The 20,674-nt window shown below is 49.4% G+C and overlaps 1 protein-coding gene across 2 annotated transcripts in view; it reads right to left on the minus strand.

The window, feature by feature from the left end:
* Nucleotides 1-12,691: 12,691 nt before the first annotated feature.
* Nucleotides 12,692-20,674, minus strand: part of DDHD1 (DDHD domain containing 1) — a 62,811-nt gene continuing 54,828 nt past the window's right edge. The window contains exons 10-13 of one of the 2 annotated variants that reach the window (XM_048949145.1): nucleotides 19,191-19,340; nucleotides 18,215-18,467; nucleotides 16,723-16,893; nucleotides 12,692-13,952 (exon numbers count right to left, since the gene is read on the minus strand). In XM_048949145.1, the coding sequence (XP_048805102.1) occupies nucleotides 13,771-13,952; nucleotides 16,723-16,893; nucleotides 18,215-18,467; nucleotides 19,191-19,340 (756 nt within the window). In that variant the 3' untranslated portion in view covers nucleotides 12,692-13,770. The remainder of the gene's footprint in view (nucleotides 13,953-16,722; nucleotides 16,894-18,214; nucleotides 18,468-19,190; nucleotides 19,341-20,674) is intronic. The other variant, XM_048949146.1, reaches the window with a different exon arrangement.

The following is a 20,674-nucleotide window of genomic DNA, read 5'->3' on the forward strand; positions in this document are numbered from 1 at the left end:
AAAAAACCCCTATTATCCGCTTCCTGCAGCTCTCCACCCAATGATACATGCGTCCCGCCGAGGCAACCCGGCTTCCTGACCATCCGTCATGTGTGGAGGGAGCAGGACGGAGGGCAGGATGTGGCTGGCAGTGGCACCGTGTCCCATGAAAGCCATTCCATTGCCTTGGGGATGGCACTGTCCTCAGCTTCCTGCGTGCCCATCCTATATGGCTCCGGAGATGAATAATTGATAGGACAACAAAAACGTCACGGTGAGGATGATGGGGTCCCACCACTTCTTCCCTTTTGCTGTTATGATGGGATCCCCTCTCCTATAAGAGTTAAGGTTTAGCACACAAAGAGCGTGGAGAACTCAAGCTAGCATGGCAGATGGTTGGACCGGATGATCTCAGAGATCTTTTCCAACATTAATCCAACTCAATTCTTCCCTGGGCATCACTCCTGGCCAGCAGAACCCCATTTCTGCTTCCAAACCTGGGAGCTGGAGCCCAGCTTGCAGGGTGCCAGCAGGGGAACACCAGCCCTTAACAGCAGAGCTCTCAGATCCTATCTCAGTGCTGTTCCAGTGCCAAACAATAGGGCCATACACAGAAAGGGTTACTCTGTGCTCCAGCCTTTTGGCTGAGCTTCCCAGCTGATGCAATGCATCGCAGCCCTGCTGCGGCCGCCTTGTTTCACTACAGCTGACTGCTGCTGGTTTCTCCTGCCCTGAGCACCTCTTGCTGCTCCTTTTCCCTGCTCTCAGGGTGTCGGTGGCCGGCAGACGCCGTCCCCAGGGTCCCCATGCCATGCTGTGGGTGTGCGCGGAGGCGGGCGGCCACATCACCAATGTGCTGCCGAGATTTGGGGCAAGGTCAGAAAGGCACGGCGTGGGCTCATGCGTCAGAAGCAGCCAAGCATCCCCGGCTCTTCCCACTGTTTGCCAGAGCTCCGTGCTCCCTCCATGCAGCCATAGCCAAATAAGGTGCCGGAGCGCACGGCCGCTTCCATCGGGACGGAGGTGATGCCCAGCAGCCCGCTACTGTCCTTCTGCCTTTCCCAAGAAACAAGTCAGTGGATATTGGGATGAAGTTGCCTTTGTTAAACCCATTTTGCCTTTTTTTTTTTTTTAGAATGTATTTTTCATTTTATTTCATTTTTAATGTTTAACTCCGTGCAGTCAGCTCGCTTTCCCACATCACTGCAGCGGAGCCGGTCAGACTGGCTCCCTCCAGGATGACCGAAATCTAAACTCTGAGCTCCACCGGGTGATGGGAGCAGGAGGAGGAGAAAAGGAGAAGCATTTACTGGCGTTTCCTCCTTGCCCACCTGGGCAGTCTCCCCGTGCATCCCCATCTCCTTCAGCCTTTTGGATGTAGCCAAGGTTCTTTCCCACACGTGGCCATTTCCGAGCAGAGACAAGGTCACACTCCTGGCAAGGGAAGTGCGTTGGGTAGCTCTGCTTCCTGGTTTATTCCCAGCCACATTCATTCTTTCCTGGCTTTGCCATTTCGGAAATGTCCACGTGAAGCAGCTTTTTCATTTTTCTGAATGTATATCGGAGTGATGGAGCTAATCACAGCTACATGTTGTACATAAGGAACCAACATGTGGTGTAGGCACTGAGTTTGTCAGCATCTCAGTGATAAAAGCGTGGAACATTTCTGCATTGGAGAGAATGGATGAAACACTGGAGAAGTGGAAGCTCAGTCTTTTTAGAGTGAATCCTAGACTCATACAATGTGTTGGGTTGGAAGGAACCTCAAAGACCATCTGGTTCCACCCCTGCTGTGGGCTGGGTGCCTCCAGCTCAGGCTGCCCATGGCCCATCCATGGCCTCGAGCACCTCCTGGGATGGGGCACACGTCTGGGCAATGAGAGAATCGCTGTAGCAATTCCCTCTTGTGACCTTGCCAAGATGAATCAGCATCTCCATACCTCTCCTGCAGTCATACAACTTTATTTCTTTGAGGAGACAGCTCCATCCAGGTGGGACTTGTAGGTCTGCAGACTCATGTCCTCGTGTCTTCAGGATGGGCCATTCGTCCTTCTGAGGGAAATGTGTGATCCTGGTGCCAAGGCTTGTTTAGTAGAGGGCTGTTAGAGTTAGGGTAGGATGGTTGGGTTGTGGTTGGACTCGATGATCTTTAAGGTCTTTTCCAACCTGAGCAATTCTATGATTCTAAGTGATTATAAGATTATATTCTTGCTGAAACCAGGTGCTGGAAGAGCCTCCTGTCTTAGTGGGGACACATGGCCAGATCTGCCCTCCTGATGGCTGAGGATGCTGAGACAGTCATAGCCATCGGTGTGGTCCTTTGTGCCCAAAGGCTACAAAACTCATCCCTGAGGCTAGAATATATCCTAGCTTGCATGAAATAGCTGCTCCCACAGAAGAGGCAGAGCGAGCACCTCCCTCAAGCCAAGCCAAAGGTTCATCACCCCAAACTGCTGAGCATCACCCGGCGCCCTGCTGCACCCTTGCTCAAACCACAACCTCTCTGCAGGGCTCTTCCTTCTCTCTTCCTTTCCAGGAGCTGCAGGCACTTCAGTTCCCAAAATCCCCGGTGGGGAGTTTTACTTCCCAGCCTCAATCCTCCGCACTCAGCAGTTTGCAGCAGTAACCCCGCTCTCTCCTTCCCGACCTGTGTCAGGCATGAGTTTCCTGTTGACATTAATCCCTCGACCGCCGTTTATCTTCTGAGCTTTTTCGATCCCGCCGTCACATCCTTCTGATGTTCCAGCTGCTCCTGCTGCCTGTCGCTTCCCTGGGCCCAGAAAGGAGGGAGTTTGCCCCAAATCGTCATCCAGATGACCCCGATGGTCATTATATGTAGATGTTCCTGGAGCAGGCTCTGACCTAAAGGTCAGATGAGCTGGAGGGGGCTGTTAGCAGAAAGCTTGGGTGCTTGGGATGGAGAATTGGGTGAAAGCTGGTAAATTCTGCCCTAATTAATTCACCCTATGGCTGAAAATGCCCCTTCCCTGCTGCCACAGAGTGCACCATGAAGGTCAGTGCAACTCATTTTGGCAAATGCTGTTTCCAGAAAGAGATCCCAAGCAGTTTGTAGAGCTTCTTGGCTAGAGGTAACTTTGCAAAGTGCTTTCCTGCTTTGCACTTGCCCAAGAGAAAGGGAGTAACTCCAGCCCAGATGTTCTCCCCTAATCCACATCCAACCACTTTCTATTGTCCCTCTGATTTTTGGAGCTTTTGTAACTCCCCTTCTGGCTTCTCTCCACCTCCAGAAGGCTCCCATTCATTTGGCACAAAGCATTGCCCTGAGGCTGAGTTCCTGCCGTGGGGCAGAGGCCCTGCTGGGCTCTGTTTAGGTTGGAGAACCCAAATGTGCCACAAATGCTCCATCAGCAGCCCCAGAGCCGAGGGCTGTGGGGTGCCATGAGGAACACCTGGCATTCAAGAAGAACAAATGAGGATCACAAATAATTCATCTGACGACTCCGTTATCTACAGAGCTGGCCAGAGAGTGCAGAGCATCCATTTGCATGGCTATTGAATGCAGCAAGGGGGGGAGGGACGGGGAATATTCCCTGAATCACACCATGAATGATTCTGAGCTGCTGTTTGGGCCCTTCCAGGGTGGTTATTAGGATGAGAAGTTGAGCTGCGGGAAAACCCACCCCGTACATCTCCATCTGTGTGCTTTCAAGCTGCAGCCCCATGCCCTGCCCTGCATTTCCCGTTATCTCTGCAGCCCCAGCTCTCCCCTCCCCAACGGCCCTATGAAACTGGCTTTGTGCCCACGGGTTTTTCCTCTGGGGTTGCAGGGAGCAGCCAGGCTGAGCTCACCCTGTGTGCTGTGTTTGGGGATCCACAGCTGGAGCATCCCTGCTCTGTGTCTGTATGCAGTGGTTGGGAATCGACTGGAGCAAATCAGCAGCAAAACCCAGCAGGAACAACGCCATGTCCTGCTCCATCTAATGTTTCACACAAGCAGATTGATAAAATCCCCTCATCTTGGACAGTGAGTTTCCCAGGGCACCGCTTGACCCCACAGCGTTGCAAAAATCCCCCAAATCCAACCAGGATTGGAAACATAGCTGCGGGAACTGGCTGGATGATGGGGATGGGGGATCACTGAGATGATTTTCCCATTGCAGAAACGCAGTCTGGGTACTGGAATGCTCCACGCTGGGCTGCAGCCCCAAAAAGATGTTCTGGAAATGGAGTTTTGCTTCACCTCCCATGGTCCCAGCTGCAATAGCAGCAGCTCAGGGAAATCCATCCCCCTGAGGATGCTGAGAGCAAACATCCATTGCTCAAAGAGGAATAAAGGACCTGGAGCCAGGCATGCCACAGCAGCACAGTGAGCAGGGAGTTGCTGAAAAGCCCCACAGGTCAGGCAAGTAGAGCAGTAGGCCTGTAATTCCAGCTGGCCCTATAAATCACACCTTGCCCATAAATCCCATCCCCACCTGGGAAGCTCTGCGAAGCTGGCAAATGTGGGAGGGAGAGGAGGAAGAAGAGGAGGATGAAGGCACTGAGGATGGAGCTGATGGGGTTTGGCTGCCCTTGTTCACATGCTGCTGGAGAAGAAACAGCCTCGAGTGAGTGCTCTTATCACAGCACGTCGTCACAGAGCTGCAAAATCAGAGCTGATAACAGGCATGGGAGCGAAGATGCCAACACCACGTGGGCACCGAAGCACTCGTGCCACCCTGATAGAGCCCCGATGGTGCTGCTTCACCCTGCAGGAGTCACCCCAGTTTGCCCCTGAGTCCATGCTGTGGGTGCATGGGGAGCAACCGGCATGTGAGAGCTCCAGCTGGGCATCCCTAAGTGTCCCCATGGCATCTGCATTGCTGCAGTGAGCAGCGGCCAAGCTCCGGAGGTGGATGATGCCAATGCTGGTGGTTCTGTGCTGGCTGGCATCAGTCCTCACTGGAGAGGTGAGCGCTGAGCAGGCAGTATTGCAGCTAATGCTGGAGAAACAGAGGCAGATCTGATCTGGGTGGTGTAATGAGGCGGGTGTGATTGAATCAGATGGACTCTGCAGAGCAGCAGGAGGGCTGGAGCGTGTGGGGAGCTCAGTGGGAATGGGCACATGGGGACATCTGAGAGTTGTAGAGTCATAGGATGGAGTGGGTAGGAAGGGACATCACAGCCCCCCCAGTCCTATCTCTGCTGTGGGCTGCGTGCCCCCCAGCTCAGGCTGCCCAGGGCCCATCCATGGTCATGGGCACCTCCAGGGATGGGGCACCTGCAGCTTCTTTGGACGACCTGTGCCAGGGCCACACTGCCCCTGTAAAGTAAAAAATTTCCTCCCCAGAACATCCCCCAAAGCTCACCAAAACACAGAATTGGGAGCTCCTAGGAGGTATGTAATCCATGAGGGAGGCTTGGAGGAATTTGGGCTGTTTGCCCTAGAGAAAGAGAGCGGTGATAACATCTGCAGGCAGATAATAGAGGGTTTGCCCAAAGCAGGAGGGATAAAGGGGTGGAAAATGCTCAGTTCCACAACAGAGAAGCAAAAAGCGATGGGGAGATCTGCTAGAGAGGGATTCAGGCGAGCCCTCAGGGGAGGCTGGAGAAGGAATAACCCAACCAGAAGATCATTTGCTCTCCACACAGCTGTGGTGCCCCATCCTTGCAGGTGTCTGAGGCCATGGATGGGCCCTGGGCAGCCTGAGCTGGGGGGCACCCAGGCCATGGCAGGGATGGGGCTGGGGGAGCAGCAGGAGGCGAGCAGCTCTGCAGCGTGCCAGGATGCACAGCACAGAACGATCTTCCCAGGACCTCGCTTATTTTCCCATCCACACGGAAACATGGAAATGGAGAGGAGCTGAGACCTATTTTGGCTGCCCGATGTGCTTTTTCCTCCCTGGGGGTTTGTAAGCGAGATCCTGTGAAGCCATTGCTGTTTATCCTGGGCTTGCAGCCCTAGCTCTTTATTTTGCTTGCTTTTAAGTAACACCAACATCGGGCTCCATTGGGTTCTCTGAGAGATTCTTTTTCAAGGCAGAGCCCAGAAGATCTGGCTGTCACAGTGTTTTATCCAAGCACAAATGCCCCATCCCTCCTATTGGGAACACAGTGTTGCCATCATTCCCTTTGCTTCAGGCAGTGGAGCTGCTGCCAGATGAGCACATGGGTTACAGCAATGTGTTCCTTGCAGGGAAAGCCTTCGCCTCCCCAGCGATGGCAGCACCCAGCCAGGAAAAATAGCAATAGGAAAGAATAAGGAAAAGAAAAATGACGGCAAGAAACCAAAGTTCATCAAATCCTATGGAAAGGAGATGGAAGAGTCACTGCCGGGTGTCCAAGGAGAGCTCACTGGTACCATGTGGAAAACCAAGAAGGGTTGGTCATTGGCAATGTGCCCTTCCCATAAGGGGTCTGGTATGGACATGGCATCCAAGAGCAAATGCCTTCCTTTCATAGAATCATTAAGGAGAAAGAAAAAGAAAAGCAAAAAGCAAAATTCTTCTTTGCAGAATAGCCGCTCCACAGAACGTGGGTGACATTTCCAGCAGGGCAAGGCATGCTCCACGGTCATGTCCCAGCTAATACAAGAGAGAGATGGGCTTGTTTCCAAGCACTCTGGCCTGGGGCCAGCTGCTTAACTCTTGGCATCTCAGTTCCTCAGCTGGAAGCAGGACGGCTGTTCTGCATGGCCTCTCCTGGGCTGTTCAGGCGTGGGGAGGTGAGGATGGGACACACTGCAGCCCCAGCACTGCAGGATGGTTGGAGTAGGGATCACAGGACGGGGCTGCAATGCAAGCAGTGTGCAAAAGCCCCCACAGCATGGCTGTCAGAACCCAGCTCCTGTGCTCAAAGCTTGTTTTTCTGCAAGGTTGGGCTTATTGTTGGGTGGATACATGGTCTGCTTCATGGGGAGCTGCCCCATCCTGGCACTCGGAGTTGCCCAGTGCCCCCATCCTACTCTATGATTCTGTAGAATTCCATAGATTCCTGCTTATTCTGATTCCACGATCCTTTGATTCCACCATGCTATGACATGCAGCCCATGGGCAGCTCCAGCTCTGCTCCCCAGGACCCATCCGGGGGATTTTGGAGCTGGTGGAGACGATTCACAGAGAGCATCGCAAACTGCAAAACCGTATGTCAGGAAGGAGGCAGCAAGCATCCTAACCAGAAACATATTTGGGGAGTGAGTCAGTGTGGGGGGGGGGGGGGGGCGGGGGAAGCAAAAAGAAAGTTGCGCCCTTTTGCTTGATGAAAAAAGCACATGGCAACAGCCAGCGATGTGAGCAACATTCCCCGCTCCGACAGCAGTGCCAGAAAGCAAAATCATGACTCAACCTTTGCGTTTCATCCAAATCTAAAGAGAAATCTCGCTCAGGAGGGGGCAGCCAGCGATGTAGTGTGTTAATTAACTAAATGGTTCAGGAGGACGAAGTCATTTTGCAGAAGTCCGTAGGCTCATTTGGAAGCTCTGCTTCAAAACACTGCTTCGAGTGTGGAGAAACAAGTGGGATACACAAATCTGTGCACGCATGCTTTTCACAGAGCCCACAGACCAGACCTGCAAGGATCTCAATGCTTCGTGCAGCAACATCTTGCGTCCAGAAGTGCTTCACTCAGACCACGAACACATCACTGTAACTCATGAATCCAAGAGGGCTGAGAATGCCATTGTGATGATGAAATACAGCCGGCGATTGGCAAGGCGTTCACTGCAGCATCCCTGCACCCTGGACAGTGGCAAGCACCCAGCACTGATGTCCTGGGAGCTGTGATTGCAGATGTCAGAAATGCAATGTTGGGTCAGCGACCACGGGAAGCAAGCACTAATTCCCCTGGTGAACAGATGTGGGCTGCAGCACGCAGGTTGCTTTCGTGACAGCACAGCACGCAGCTTTGGGAGGAATGGCTCTGCCCTCTTTTTTTTTCTGCAGCCTTCCCCGCCCTCCCTTCCCCTGCTGATCTTTAATAATTCTGTTTATAGGAAAATGTTATAAAATAAGGCTTGCATGCAAGGGGCAGTCTGGTAAGCATACAGGAGAAACCCCAAGGAGTGCATCAAGAAGCAGAGCCGTCCCATCCCACTGCGACACGCTTTGTTAACAGAAAACATTTGGCTGTTGTTTCAGCATGAGCCCTTCTTGCAAAGTACACACACACACCTGAACGAGTGCTGTGAAGCAGCAACGAGACACGGCGCTGGTACCCCTTGGTGGGAGCAGCTGGAGCTGAGCAGTGCTGGTTTGGGGCTGAGCCATCCTCCTTAGCAAGGAAATCTCACCATGTCTGTACTGAGAGAATCGCATCGTGGAATCACAGTGTGGTTGGGTTGAGTTGGGACCCCCCAGACCCCCCTACTGCAGGCTGGGTGCCCCCACCAGGCTGCCCAAGGCTCCATCCATGGTCCTGGGCCACCCACAGCTGTTGGGAAGCATCCTGCCCAGCCTGGCTCCCAGCAATGAAGCCCTGCAAATCCCCACGTTGCACTGCAGCCCCATGGGCATCGCCGCCCTGTGCCCACTTCCACCAGCCCACCCAACCCATCCTCTTCAATCATTCACAGTTCTCTTTTCCACTGTGGAAACTCACTTCCGGAAGCACAAACGTGGAGAACGCATTGTGAAACATGTGGTCCATTGGCTTCATTGCCAAGAGTGTCAGAGGCTGCCCAGAGAGCTGTGGGTGCTCTCTAAGACCTCCAAGATCAGCCCTAACCCAGCCCCACCGTGCCCACTGACCATATCCTCAGACCCACATCTCCACAGTTCTGGAACACTCCAGGGACGGTGACTCCACCACTCCCTGTGCTGTGCTGGCAAATCAGAGGGCAAAAGTCTGGATTCATAAGGAACTGGATAAGATGAAGTCATTTCTACTTCAAACAGCTATTACTAATTCAAAACCTATGCTGAAAGAGACTTCTTACAAACTACAGAAAGTAGTTAAAACCCCCAAACTAGATACTTTAGTGCAAACAAACTTGACATTTTGTTTTAAACTGGAGGCCAAGAATCTTCTTTATCAAACAGCACAGTGAAATGTCAAGACCCTTCAAGAGGCTGCTCTTCAACTGCAAAGTATGGCATTGCTCTGGGATGTGATACAGACTTTGAGGGAAACTGAAAGAGCCATGAAAGCAAGAAGAACAAAGCAGGTGTGGGGTCTGCAGAGCTCGGGGCAGGGAGGTTTGGACATCACCTCTCCCACCTCCACACTTGGGATCAACGAGGCATGGAGAACCATGGCACCATGTTTGCTGTGCACTCAGCGACTTCTCACACCCAAAGAGAAAGGACGCAGCTGAGGGCTGCTGCAGGGAGATGGGGCATCTTCAGTGGAAGGGCTGAGAGTGGAATTTGTTTTCTAATGGGACCAGAGAGCACTGACCTCTAGGGTGATCTAGAAGCTCAACAGCCAGGCATATTGGGGCTTTTCCTATTCCTTGGAGACACTGAATGTGCACACTCAAATTGTCCATGTTGGATGGAGCTCTGGGCCTGATCTGGTGGGGGCAGCCAGCCCATGGCAGAGGTGGGACTGGGGGGCTGGGAGGTCCCTTCCAACCCAACCCATTCCATAACTCCATGGCAGGAGCTTGAAAATAGGTGGGCTTTGAGGTCCCTTCCAACCCAACCATTCTAGGATTTTATCATCCTGGAGGATGAATGCATCCATGTGGGCTGAGCTGACACTGAGCTCTAGGAGAAGTCTCCTGGATCACGACAGCAAAACGTCTCTTGGATTTCAAATGGGTTGCAGGGCTTCAACTTGTACATCTTGAGAATGCACAGACTGTGCTGCAACAAGCAAGCTTCAATGCCAGCATACTGAATTCAAAGCAGAAATTAGATCAGAAATCTTCAGAAGAGGTTTGAGATAATGGGCAGTAGGGAAGTGGTACTGAAACGTACCTGGGGAAGAGGGAGGGAAAAATAAACCTGGACAAAGTTTGCTTTTTTGGAAAATGCTTATTAAATGCAGGCAACATGCAGAGTTTAATACAAATGTCAGGCTGATAAACCAGAAAATGGGACTGTTGCATGGATGACAATCTGGGGGACAGACTTTCTAGTGGGGCCTGTTGTGATAGGACAAGAGGAAATAGTTTCAAACTAAAGTAGGGGAGAGTTAGGTTGGATATAAGGAAGAAGTTTTTTACGCTACAGATGGTGAGCACAGCACAGGTTGACCAGAGAGATGGTGGTGCCCCACCTCTGGAGAAACCCAGGGTCAGGGGATGGGCTGTGAGCACTGATGGAGCTGTAGGTGTCCCTGTGCACTGCAGGGAGTGGGGTCAGAGGGCTTTGAAGGGCCCCTTCCAACTCCAATCACTCTGTGATTCGATGAAAATCAGCGAAGACATCAGAGAGGGACTCTGAGGCAGAAACCTCAACTCCAAGCCAACAACAGAAAAATAGGAAAGGCAGTGACATTTGAAATAAACTCGTGGGGCAGAGGGCACACAAATGTACATTAACTATCTAACCGCAAACAGTTGACATAGTGATGAATGAAGTAAAAGAAATCAATTCCCAACCATTCAGCTCGAGGCACAGCCAGCTCTGCATGAGTGGTGTGGGAAAGGAGCAGCAGGACAAACAGAATCGTGCAGGAGGTGGCAACCAGGTGGAATACAGACATGAGAATGGACACTTCTTTCTGATCAGCCTCAGACTGATAAGGAGCTGAAATAATTGCACGCAGCCAGCTGGGCTGTCACTGCAAAATAAAGCAGCAGCAGAATGCAAGCATGGAATCACAGCATCATTAGGGCTGGAAAAGACCTCCAAGATCCCCAAGGCCAACCCCAGCCCACCCCACCATCCCACTGCCCACGTCCCTCAGTGCCACATCTCGTCTGAACACCTCCAGAGATGGTGACCCCACCACTGCTGGGCAGCTGTGCCACAGCACAGAAGAGGCTGTTCCTAATATCCAACCTGAACTTCACCTGGCACAACTTGAGGCCATCACCTCTCGCCCTGTTGCTGGTCACTCAGCAGCTATGACGGAAGAATTAGGAGCAAAGGGATGAAATTCAGTAAAATAATTTAAAAAATTGAAGGAGGTTATTTGCAAAATGACCTCGTATTAAAAAAGACAGCCAAGCAGTGAGCATCAAATTTGGACAAGGAAGGACGAGTGCAGGAAAACAGCTGAGGATCAGTCAGGAGATGACAGCAAGGCGGTTCATTGCCCTTATCTTGGGTTCACAAGAAAAACCACCCGCCAACACAGCTTGTAAGGCTAAACATCACTCTGCGAATGAAAACAAGTCGGTCATTGGAAGCCAGCACATTCCAGCTCTATATTCTGCAGCAGGCCATCTGACCAGAAAGTTTTAAGCGTGAAATTTAGAATCCAGCGTGCAGTGATGGGGCTCTGCTCGAGGCTGTGCTGTGCTGCAGACATGGGGCAGCCCTTTTTTTGTCAAATGGCTTTAAATCAAAGAGCAAATCATCTTTGCAAGAGGGGAAGAGAGGTTTTTTGAGAATCAGAAAGATGAAAATCAGCCTATAACACGCATCGTATGCTTGTTTGCGCTTTAGAATAAACCTCAATTTAAACCTTTTAATTCCTCAGGCGCGTTGTCTTTGTCACAATGTTAGGAATGCTTCTCAAGTGCTGGACCAGAATCCGCTCCATGAGAGCAGGACGAAGGCAAGGCGATGCTCAGCTCCTGCCCCTCTCCCTGCTTGCCCCAGAGGTACACAGGAGGTACACCAGGATCCCAGCCCTTATATGGAGCGCGCTCCGCAGGCTCCAGCACGTCCCGGTGCGGGGAAAAGAGCCATCCCATAAATCTGAAACATGTTCTGGACAACGGCAGAGTTTACGCAGACCACAAGAATTGTAGGAATTAACCCCCTCTGCTCGCAGCACTGAAAACAAGATCTCGTGGAGATGCAGAGCTGGAAGGGGACGGCGCAGCTGTGACACCATCCAACCCCGAGCACAAACAGGGCGCATTCGGAAATGTTTTGCATGTTCCAAATATAAAAGGGGATTCTCCTTTTATGTTCAAGTTCTCCTAATTAAGAAGGGTTGACTGAACAAGGAAAGCAGCCGCAAAAACAAAAGCCTGTTTTCTGGAGGTGTCAAACTGCCCTCCGCTTAAAGGGCAGACCTGAATTTTTAATGATTACTCATCAAACAAGGTGAACTTGCCAGGCATGTTACATTCACTGAGGCCAAAAGGATTTAATAGCCAGAGTTCCACAGACCCAATGTCTTGCTGCATTTACAGCAGCACCGTTCCCATCATCTTCTGCCCTTCCCCCCCACCCTCCCATTCCTCCCTTTACCCCCTCTGCACTGTTTATCCCTTTGTAATTGCTGCTAAATCCCTAACCACAACACACAGCCTCACGCCCCGTTCCTCCCCCATTGCACCACACACTCGGGCACAAACAAGAGCCCAAACAGCAGCGCTGCTGCCCTCCCCCTCCCAAACTCCATGAGGGAAGGATGCTGGTTGGGGCTGCTGGTTCCACATCTGTTTACATTGAGATCGCGGCTATCTGCTGACACCACGGCCTCATCCTTTGCAAAGGAAAGCTGAGATTCTACAGCTTCTAAACATGCCATACAGACCACAGATACCCGAGCCAGAGGCAGTGCAGAGGCTGTGGATCTGGCACTTTGCTCTAGAGCTGTGCATGGCTTCAGATCCTAGCAGTGACCTTGTAGTGTTTCATTGGGAGACATTTCCTTTCATCACAACATATCCCTGTTGGAGGCTCCTGAATTAGTTTCAGATGCAAATCCAACCTAAGTTCTGGTATCCTCAGGTCTCACCAAGCTTATATACTGCTGCTCTCCTTCCTCTTGACGGCTCCTTGCATGTCTATATACACAGACAAATACATGTTTCCATACAGAAACACACATATATTCACATCTACTCATGGCAAAGGCACCCTCTACACACTGAGGTCAAAGCCTTCATACGTTTCAGAGACACATGGGACCTGGCCAAGCAGTGACTCACCTTTGAGAAGAAGGTGATTAACGTCATTTGTGTGAAACCACAAATATTTATTTTAATGAAAAAATACTTAAAGTGTGCCACAGTGTCCATATATTCATCTGAATAGTAGTACAAAGATATGCATTTCTGAGAAAAAGTCTTAACGCTGTAGAAAATAAACGTGGTTCTTAAATTATGTCAAAAGAAACCAGTAAAAAAGTAATGATTTATACACTGGGATAAAATGAAACGGAGATAATAAATTATAATTACAGTATTTCAGATCCTCGTGGTGCTTTTCAGCGTTGGTTTCTCCACGTGCCACGCAGAACACGGCCCAGCAGCCAGCCCTCAGAATGGTACTGTGGGTAACAGGATGTGGAGCTGAACAGATCCTAGAGAAACGACACCACCGTTCGTTACTGACTGACACACACGACATTGGAACATGGCAGTTTTAGGTTTGTAAGTAACACATACTTCGTTAATGGAAATTAATTTTGCTTTTTTTTTTTTTAAATCAACTCCTCTTTTTATACTTTAATGAACTGAACAGCAATTATGGTCATCAACAAGAATGTCACCCGAGCACAATGCACGATGGTGCCTAAGTGGTGCTGCACGTTGCGTCGTCTCTTTATGCAAAGTCAACAGGAATTTGGAACAACCTCAGGTCTGATTAAGCACTGCAAAACGTTTGAAACTATAAAGTGCTTTTCCATACAAATCGTTTTTGCTCCTTAGAAACAGGAAAAAACCCAAACATGCACTTAAACCTGAAACCTCCATGCCATACATACTGCGGTTTAACATCTGTTTTGTGCCATTGGTTTTCAGATTTCCTTTCCCATCCCTCCCAACCCCCAGTCAAAAATTCAGATAGCGTCCAAATTGGATTTGTCAGTATCGTCCTGGTCGTGTTTGTACATGAAGGTGAGGAGGAAAAGAGCAATATCCAGAGATGACCAATAGGCAGTGTGCGACGTGACTGCAGACCAGTATCTGCTCTCCACCAGACCTTCCCTGAGCTCGAAATCAATCCTGTGCTCCAGTTCCACTAGAAATTGGAGAAGAAGGAGAAATGCTGTTAGAACTGTATGTCAGTGGAAGGAAAAGAAATCCTTGCTTATTTGTCTGCCACCTTTACGTTCTGATTCTGCAGAAACCAAACCTAAAGCTTGAAAAGAGCTGGTATATATATATATATTATTTAAGTAACTGTATATAATCTTTGTATACTGATTATAGAAATAAATCTATGCTCCTAACTGCACAGAAATACCCAGGAGATGCTGAGATCCCGTCAGCAAACTCTGTCAGGAGGGAGATGCTCAGAGCCTGCAGCAATGAAGGGATCTGTTGTACCTCTGGCAGCCGAATCCCCATTCAGACTACATGCAGCACGACGTGCTTTCAGAAAACCATAGCTCTTTTTGATTTCCAGATTATTCCAAATACATTTCAGCAGTTATCTTTCCATTGTAATGGCTGCTTTGATTAATACCACATTCAGAGCAATTCCTACTGCGCGTTTCACTGGGATGGTTGACCTATTGCGAAGGCACTTCAGCGGTTAGAAAATCTCTGCAAGGAGCAACAGAATGAAAAGGACAAAACTAAAAGCCTGCTTAGCTACAAAAGCCAAAACCCCATATTGAGTAAAAAATGCAGCCATTTATCATAGGCAATTTCAAGGAATTTTAATTCTTGGCTGGGAGAGAGCATAAATGGAGCATCACAACAAGCGCTGCCTCCACGGTCATGGCACAGCAGCACGGGGGAGTGACAGCCCTTCGTCTCTCACAGCGGCGTTTCGCTGCTTTCCAAACACAGCAAGGAAAGGGAGTCGGAGCCTCTGCATACCAGGAGACAACCACAGTCATTTCCACTGAGATGCATGCATTCAGAACCAGTCGCTCTGCAGCAAAAACACCCCGACCAACCCCGTCTCTGTTACAGAAGCTTGGGAGGAAGCCAAACCCCACTGCAAGCCGTGCGGCCACTCTCTCGGAAGCAGACACTCGGGCCATGGATTGCATCACTCTGCCCACAGATTCGTGGCCTCTGCTCAAAGTTCTCCTCCTATAGACGGGATTTCACAGAATCACAGAACGGCCCGGCTTGGAAGGGACCTCAAGGATCACGAAGCTCCAACCCCCCTGTGCCATGCAGGGCCACCAACCTCCCCATTTCACAGCAGCCCAGGCTGCCCAGGGCCCCATCCAACCTGGCCTCCAACACCTCCAGGGATGGACGGGGCATCACAGCCTCTCTGGGCAGCTGTTCCAGCACCTCACCACTCTCTCAGCACACAACTTCCCCCTGACATCCTTTCTCAACCTTCCCTCCCTCAACTTCCAGCCATTTCCCCATGTCCTGCTGTTATCTTCCCTTTCCAATAGTTGATTCCCGTCATCTGTAGGCTCCCTTTAGGCACTGCAGGCTGCACTGAGCTCACCCCGCAGCCTTCTTTTCTCCATGCTGAACAAGCCCAGCTCCCTCACCCTATCTTCACGGGGAGATGCTGCAGCTTCCTGCTCATTTTTGTGGCTCCTCTGGACCCTCTCCAACAGCTCTCTGTCTTTCCTGTACTGGGGGCTTCAGACCTGGACACAGCACTGCAGCTGGGATTTCAGCAAAGAGGGATGTGGGAATTGTGCAGAGACCTCAACGTGCCACCATGCAAAGGGACCTCATCAAGAGCTCCACAGTGCTGACTGTCACACCACTCCATTTCCCTGAAGTTTAAAACCAACTCTCTGTCCGCAGCAGTGACTCAGGCAGGTTATCTGCTGGAAGTGGCAGCAATCAACAGACTGCAATGCATCATGTGAATGCAATCACAAGATACAACAGTGCTAATGCTTGTGACTGCTTAGATTGCAAAAGCCCCGCCTTGCGATGAGAAGTTTAAAAATAAAGTATGAATGTCTGTAAAGGAAGTATATGTACTTTTAAAAAAATAACCCAGCTGCTAAAATTGCACTCTGTGCTCTGGGGGGTTCAGAGCAGGACAAGGACAGCCTCTGTTTCCAGCCATACCTGCATTTAAATAGAGATTGCTTCAGAACTGCAAATGTATGGGCAAATTTACATAAATCCATTTCATTACAGAGGCTGAAATTCTTGAAGCAATCATTTTGCTTTCCCTAGAGATAGTCTAGGAACTACTGATGGACAGGTCTCGTTAGCTAAAACTCACACACACATAGATGTGTGTGAGCATATGTGACAGGCACAAATACACAGATAAATGTTTTTTAAGAGGACAAAAAAAAATAAATAACAGGGAGAATGAAGTCAGTAATTGTACAGCCTTCAAAGAATCACAGAATGGCTGAGGCTGGAAGGGACCTCTAGAGCTGACGTGGTCCACTGCCCTGCTCAAGAAGGGATAGCCAGAGCTGGAGCCCAGCACTGTGCATGGGTGGTTTTTGGAGATCTCCAAAGAGAGACCCCACAGCCTTTCTGGGCAGCTTGTTCCAGTGCTCTGCCACCCGCACAGCACAGAGTGATGGCCAGAGGGAATGTCCGTGTTCCAGTTTATGCCCACTGCCTCTCGTCCTGGCACTGGGCACCACTGCACAGAGCCTGGCTCTGTCCTCCCCACACCTCCCTTCAGGTACTGACGGACACGGATGGGATCTCTGAGTATCCTCAGCTCCAGGCTGAGCAGCCCCAGCTCTCGGCCCTCCTCACAGCAGAGCTGTTTCAGGCCCTGCAGCACCTCGCTGGCCTTATGCTGGGCTCTCTCCACTCACTCCCACAAGACACACACGCAGGAGATCCTGCTCCCACAAGGGACATAAGGTGTGCTAGTCACTAACACGTGGGTTCGAGGAAGCCTGAGCTGCTCTGTGAGAAAGGCGGCGTTCCCACAGCGCTCTTCTTGTCGTCCCCTTCCGCTCCATCTTTTCCTGGCTCTGCAGTCTGCGTACTTGAGCGACCAAATCTCGAAAACAGCATCCCTCCGAGGCCCTTCCCAATGCTCGCAGCTCCTGAGCTCAGCAAAAACAAACAAACAAAAGGAAAACAAGCACGAGGTCAGCCAATTCAAACTGCAAATTAAAGCCGCCGCTGCACCCGTCAATTAGAGCGGGGTGATGGAAAACACTATTCATGCTTTTCTAGGGTGGGAACAGCTTATCTGACTGAAGTCTACACTGTTCATCGCGATGCTAATCTAGTGGACAGGCAAAGGCTGTAATTTGGAACCTGTAGTTACGGGGAACAAAAAAATAGATGGGAATGCTTTTGCAGAAAGGAATCTGGAATTTTTAAGTCTGCGTTGTAATTCCTCCTTTATAGAAAGTTTAAGACAAATGTTTCAAAACCATGATGCTGCCTTCTGAACCTAAGAATCCCATGGGAATATTGAAGAGACTTCTTTTGTTTGTGGTCCTCAGGATGAAATAACCCCTACAGAGCTTTAGAAATGCTCTACCGTCCTTCAGTACGACTCCTTTGGTTGCTCAGGAAGGTGTAAAAGCTAGGAACAGATCTGAGATGTTTTCTCCTGACTTTGCTGCCACCGTATGGACGAGACACTGAAGTTGCTGTAGTAAAACAGCAAAAAGCAGTGTACTGTGAGAGAACGCTGCTCTGAAATGCTGCATGCTTTCACTTAAGGACTGAACTGCTTTTATACACTCTATTTGTTGGGTTGGCAGGATTTCTTGCACTAGGTCACACTAACCTTCTTCCAGATCCCACACAGAGAGCTAAAGAAAGTCCTTGAGTCAACAAAAACTGCATGTGTGTGCTCAAATATAAGCTCCAGTGAAAGTGATTTTAAGCTCTACTAAATCAGGGCTTACTCTGATTCGGAAAGTTGATTCAGAAAGGCAGAAAGGGACAGACTTCACAGTGAAATAGCCCGAATCTCCCTTGGTAAAATTATACAGTATTGGGTTCCATTTAACCTATACGGAGTGATTTTTTTCCTTCTATTTGTCAATACCACAGAATGCAAACACAAAACAAGCTTCAAAGTATTTCAAAACATGAAGTACAGTGGATATTATATGAAGCCCCCAGGATGTTACCATAAGAAGGCAGACAATAGAGCGGCAATAGCATAAACTCTCTGACCCACATCCTCTCCCTGCAACGCATCCTTTCCTTGACTTCAGTGTATTATGTAAACTGCCTTTTCTTCAAAGCAAATGTTAGTTTGGATTAGAACAAGCAATGCACCCCACGCAAAACAAGCACTGAAAACAGGCAGGAATGACTTGCTGACAGTTGGACCTTAAACACCACATAGCAGTGATGCTGTGTGAGAAGACCCCTGCAGAAAAAGGGACAAGGAGCAATTACCCAGTATACTGGCTTTGCCTATGTTGGTTATGGACTCCCCGTAGTGGCGCCGAACCATGACTGGTGAAGTAGTTGGGCTTGGTACAGTTGAAGCACTTTCGCCATCCGTAACTGAGGTAGGTTCTTTTGTTGGGTTGAGAAAACTTGGCTTCATATGCTCGTAAGGTAGAGGGTTTGCGGTGTTGTACCAGTGGATCTGGACTGGTGAAATGTTGCTGTAGTGCTTCAGGATTAAAGGTTCTAATCTATAGGCCTGCAAGAGGAATTCAGGAAAGAAAACAGAGTGACAAGACTGAAATCTATATACCCTATACTATATACCAGACTATACTACAATACTGTATACCAGAGTCTGGATAGGAAAGCATGAAACTCCCCAGTCAGACTCCTGTTCAAAGAGGCTGCCAAGGCCGTATGGATCAGAGGCCCAACATCCTGCCTTTGATGACAGCTAACACTGGCTGCCTATGGAGGAGCACAAGGACAGCACAAAGCTATACCAATACTTCCTTCCCAAGGCCTATCCCACCCTCTAACAATCTGTTACTCCCTTAGGGAAAACGACAGTGTCTTTGTTTTTCTACAGTATTCTGTGAACTGCTTGTGAAGCCTTTTTATGATGGCAGTAGTAGATTTGGATCCATGACATTTAATGGAAGCCAGTAAGCTAAAGCCAAGTTGGAACTTGACTGAAGGGTTATTTCACGTCTTTGCAAAAAAGCAAGTTGAGTACACTCAAATTTGACCCTTATTAATTAGAAAAGAGAAGCAAAGTGCACGACACTGAAGGCAACCATTTGCAGCAAATGCTTCTCAACTGCTACAAAACCCGAGGTACTGCACAGCAATCATGAACAGCCAGTGCAGTGCAGGAACACACATGTGTCAGCTCACACACTTTGAAGAACTCGTTATCACACAGCCAACACTTAGAAACAAAAAAAGGTAAAAGCTTGCAACTGGAATTACAACTCACCACTGGATCTGTTGGATGAAAGATATTCAGTAAGCGGTTACAAATTGTTCTGGGCAGAATATGATCTTGACTCCCGCTGTTTCCTGGACGGATGCCACGCAATGCCAAGAACACTGCTAGTGGAGATCCCATACAGAAGAAATTCTCAACCTAAGGAGAGATTTCATCTGCCTGAATGAGGGTGGAAATAATGCTTTCTAACACGGCTGGATTTGATTTCTCTCTGTTTCAACCAAGGGACTTGTATAGTATTGGTAAATTAAAACAGGGAAGAGCACTGTAATATACACAGTATAACATAACAAGTTAGGTTTCCTGTTTTTTTTGCTGTGAGAAGAGAGCTACATGTTGTGATGCTGCAACGTTTGAGAATTGGAAACTATGTTGGGTATTTGAACTGAAAGAAGTCTACCAACACTGGAAGGAGTAATACAAGAACTTAGAAGACACTAAGACACTTAGAAGAAGGAAAGAAATGTGATGTGTTTCACATCATTAAAGTCTGCTTCTCATGCAACTTTTCAAAGCTCACCACAGCTCCATAACCTTATCCTCAGCTAGTACTCCTTGACTCACTTTGCTACAGAAGCCATCAGTGCAACTGCACTGAGCACTGGAGATGACCTACAGAAAACCCTCCTGGTAGTCACACACACATACAGGCTGGTGATATGTACAACCTCTTGCAAATATCCGGTGTTAAGTGAACAGAATGGTGCTCATCAGAAGTGTCACACATCACAGACAGAAGCACTGCCTGAGCACAGCACACTGAGCTACCTTGCAGCTCACGCTCATGCTGTGCAAAGCTGCTGCAACCTGCTCTGCAAGGATTGCCCTCAGCACTGCCGGGCAGGCAGAGCAACCCTGCACTGCAGCCGTGAACCCATCTGACATACATCACTGAGCACACATCAGTGGTAATGACTTCTGATCACTGCCAACGTAGGCCAGGATTCAACAGTGACCAAGAGGTGAATGCCTTTGTATCCCATTACCAATCCTCAGATATTGTCTCCAAGGAACAGAAGGCACTGCAACCAAGGCACTGTCAGCGTGCTGCTACTCAACTGGTGAGAGGAGTTTATTCTTGCTGGGTGCACGAGGAGAACGCCTGGATTCCCACACGCCTTTGCTGTATGTCAGCACACGGAGCGAAGGCGTGGAAATAATGGCCCGTTTTATCTACCAGATTCCAGCATTGAACAAAACATTCCTCCTCCTCTGACTTGGCGCTGGTACTCCACCTCTTCCTTCCAAAAGAATGTCCAAGCTCCAATTCAATGGAAAAAAGCCCTAGGTCTTCAGCAGAGCTATTCAGTGTCATATGCTGCAAAGCACAGATCACTGTCATCTGTAGTGTTACTCCAGTTACTCTGGAGTTCAAAGCAGCTCTTCTTTCAATTAACCTTCACAGAGACCCTCACATTTCTGCAGTTTGGACAAAAAGCCTTCTCATCTTCAAATACGACAGAAACAGATAT

Source organism: Lagopus muta, chromosome 6, assembly GCF_023343835.1.
Source record: "Lagopus muta isolate bLagMut1 chromosome 6, bLagMut1 primary, whole genome shotgun sequence".
Taxonomy (NCBI): domain Eukaryota; kingdom Metazoa; phylum Chordata; class Aves; order Galliformes; family Phasianidae; genus Lagopus; species Lagopus muta.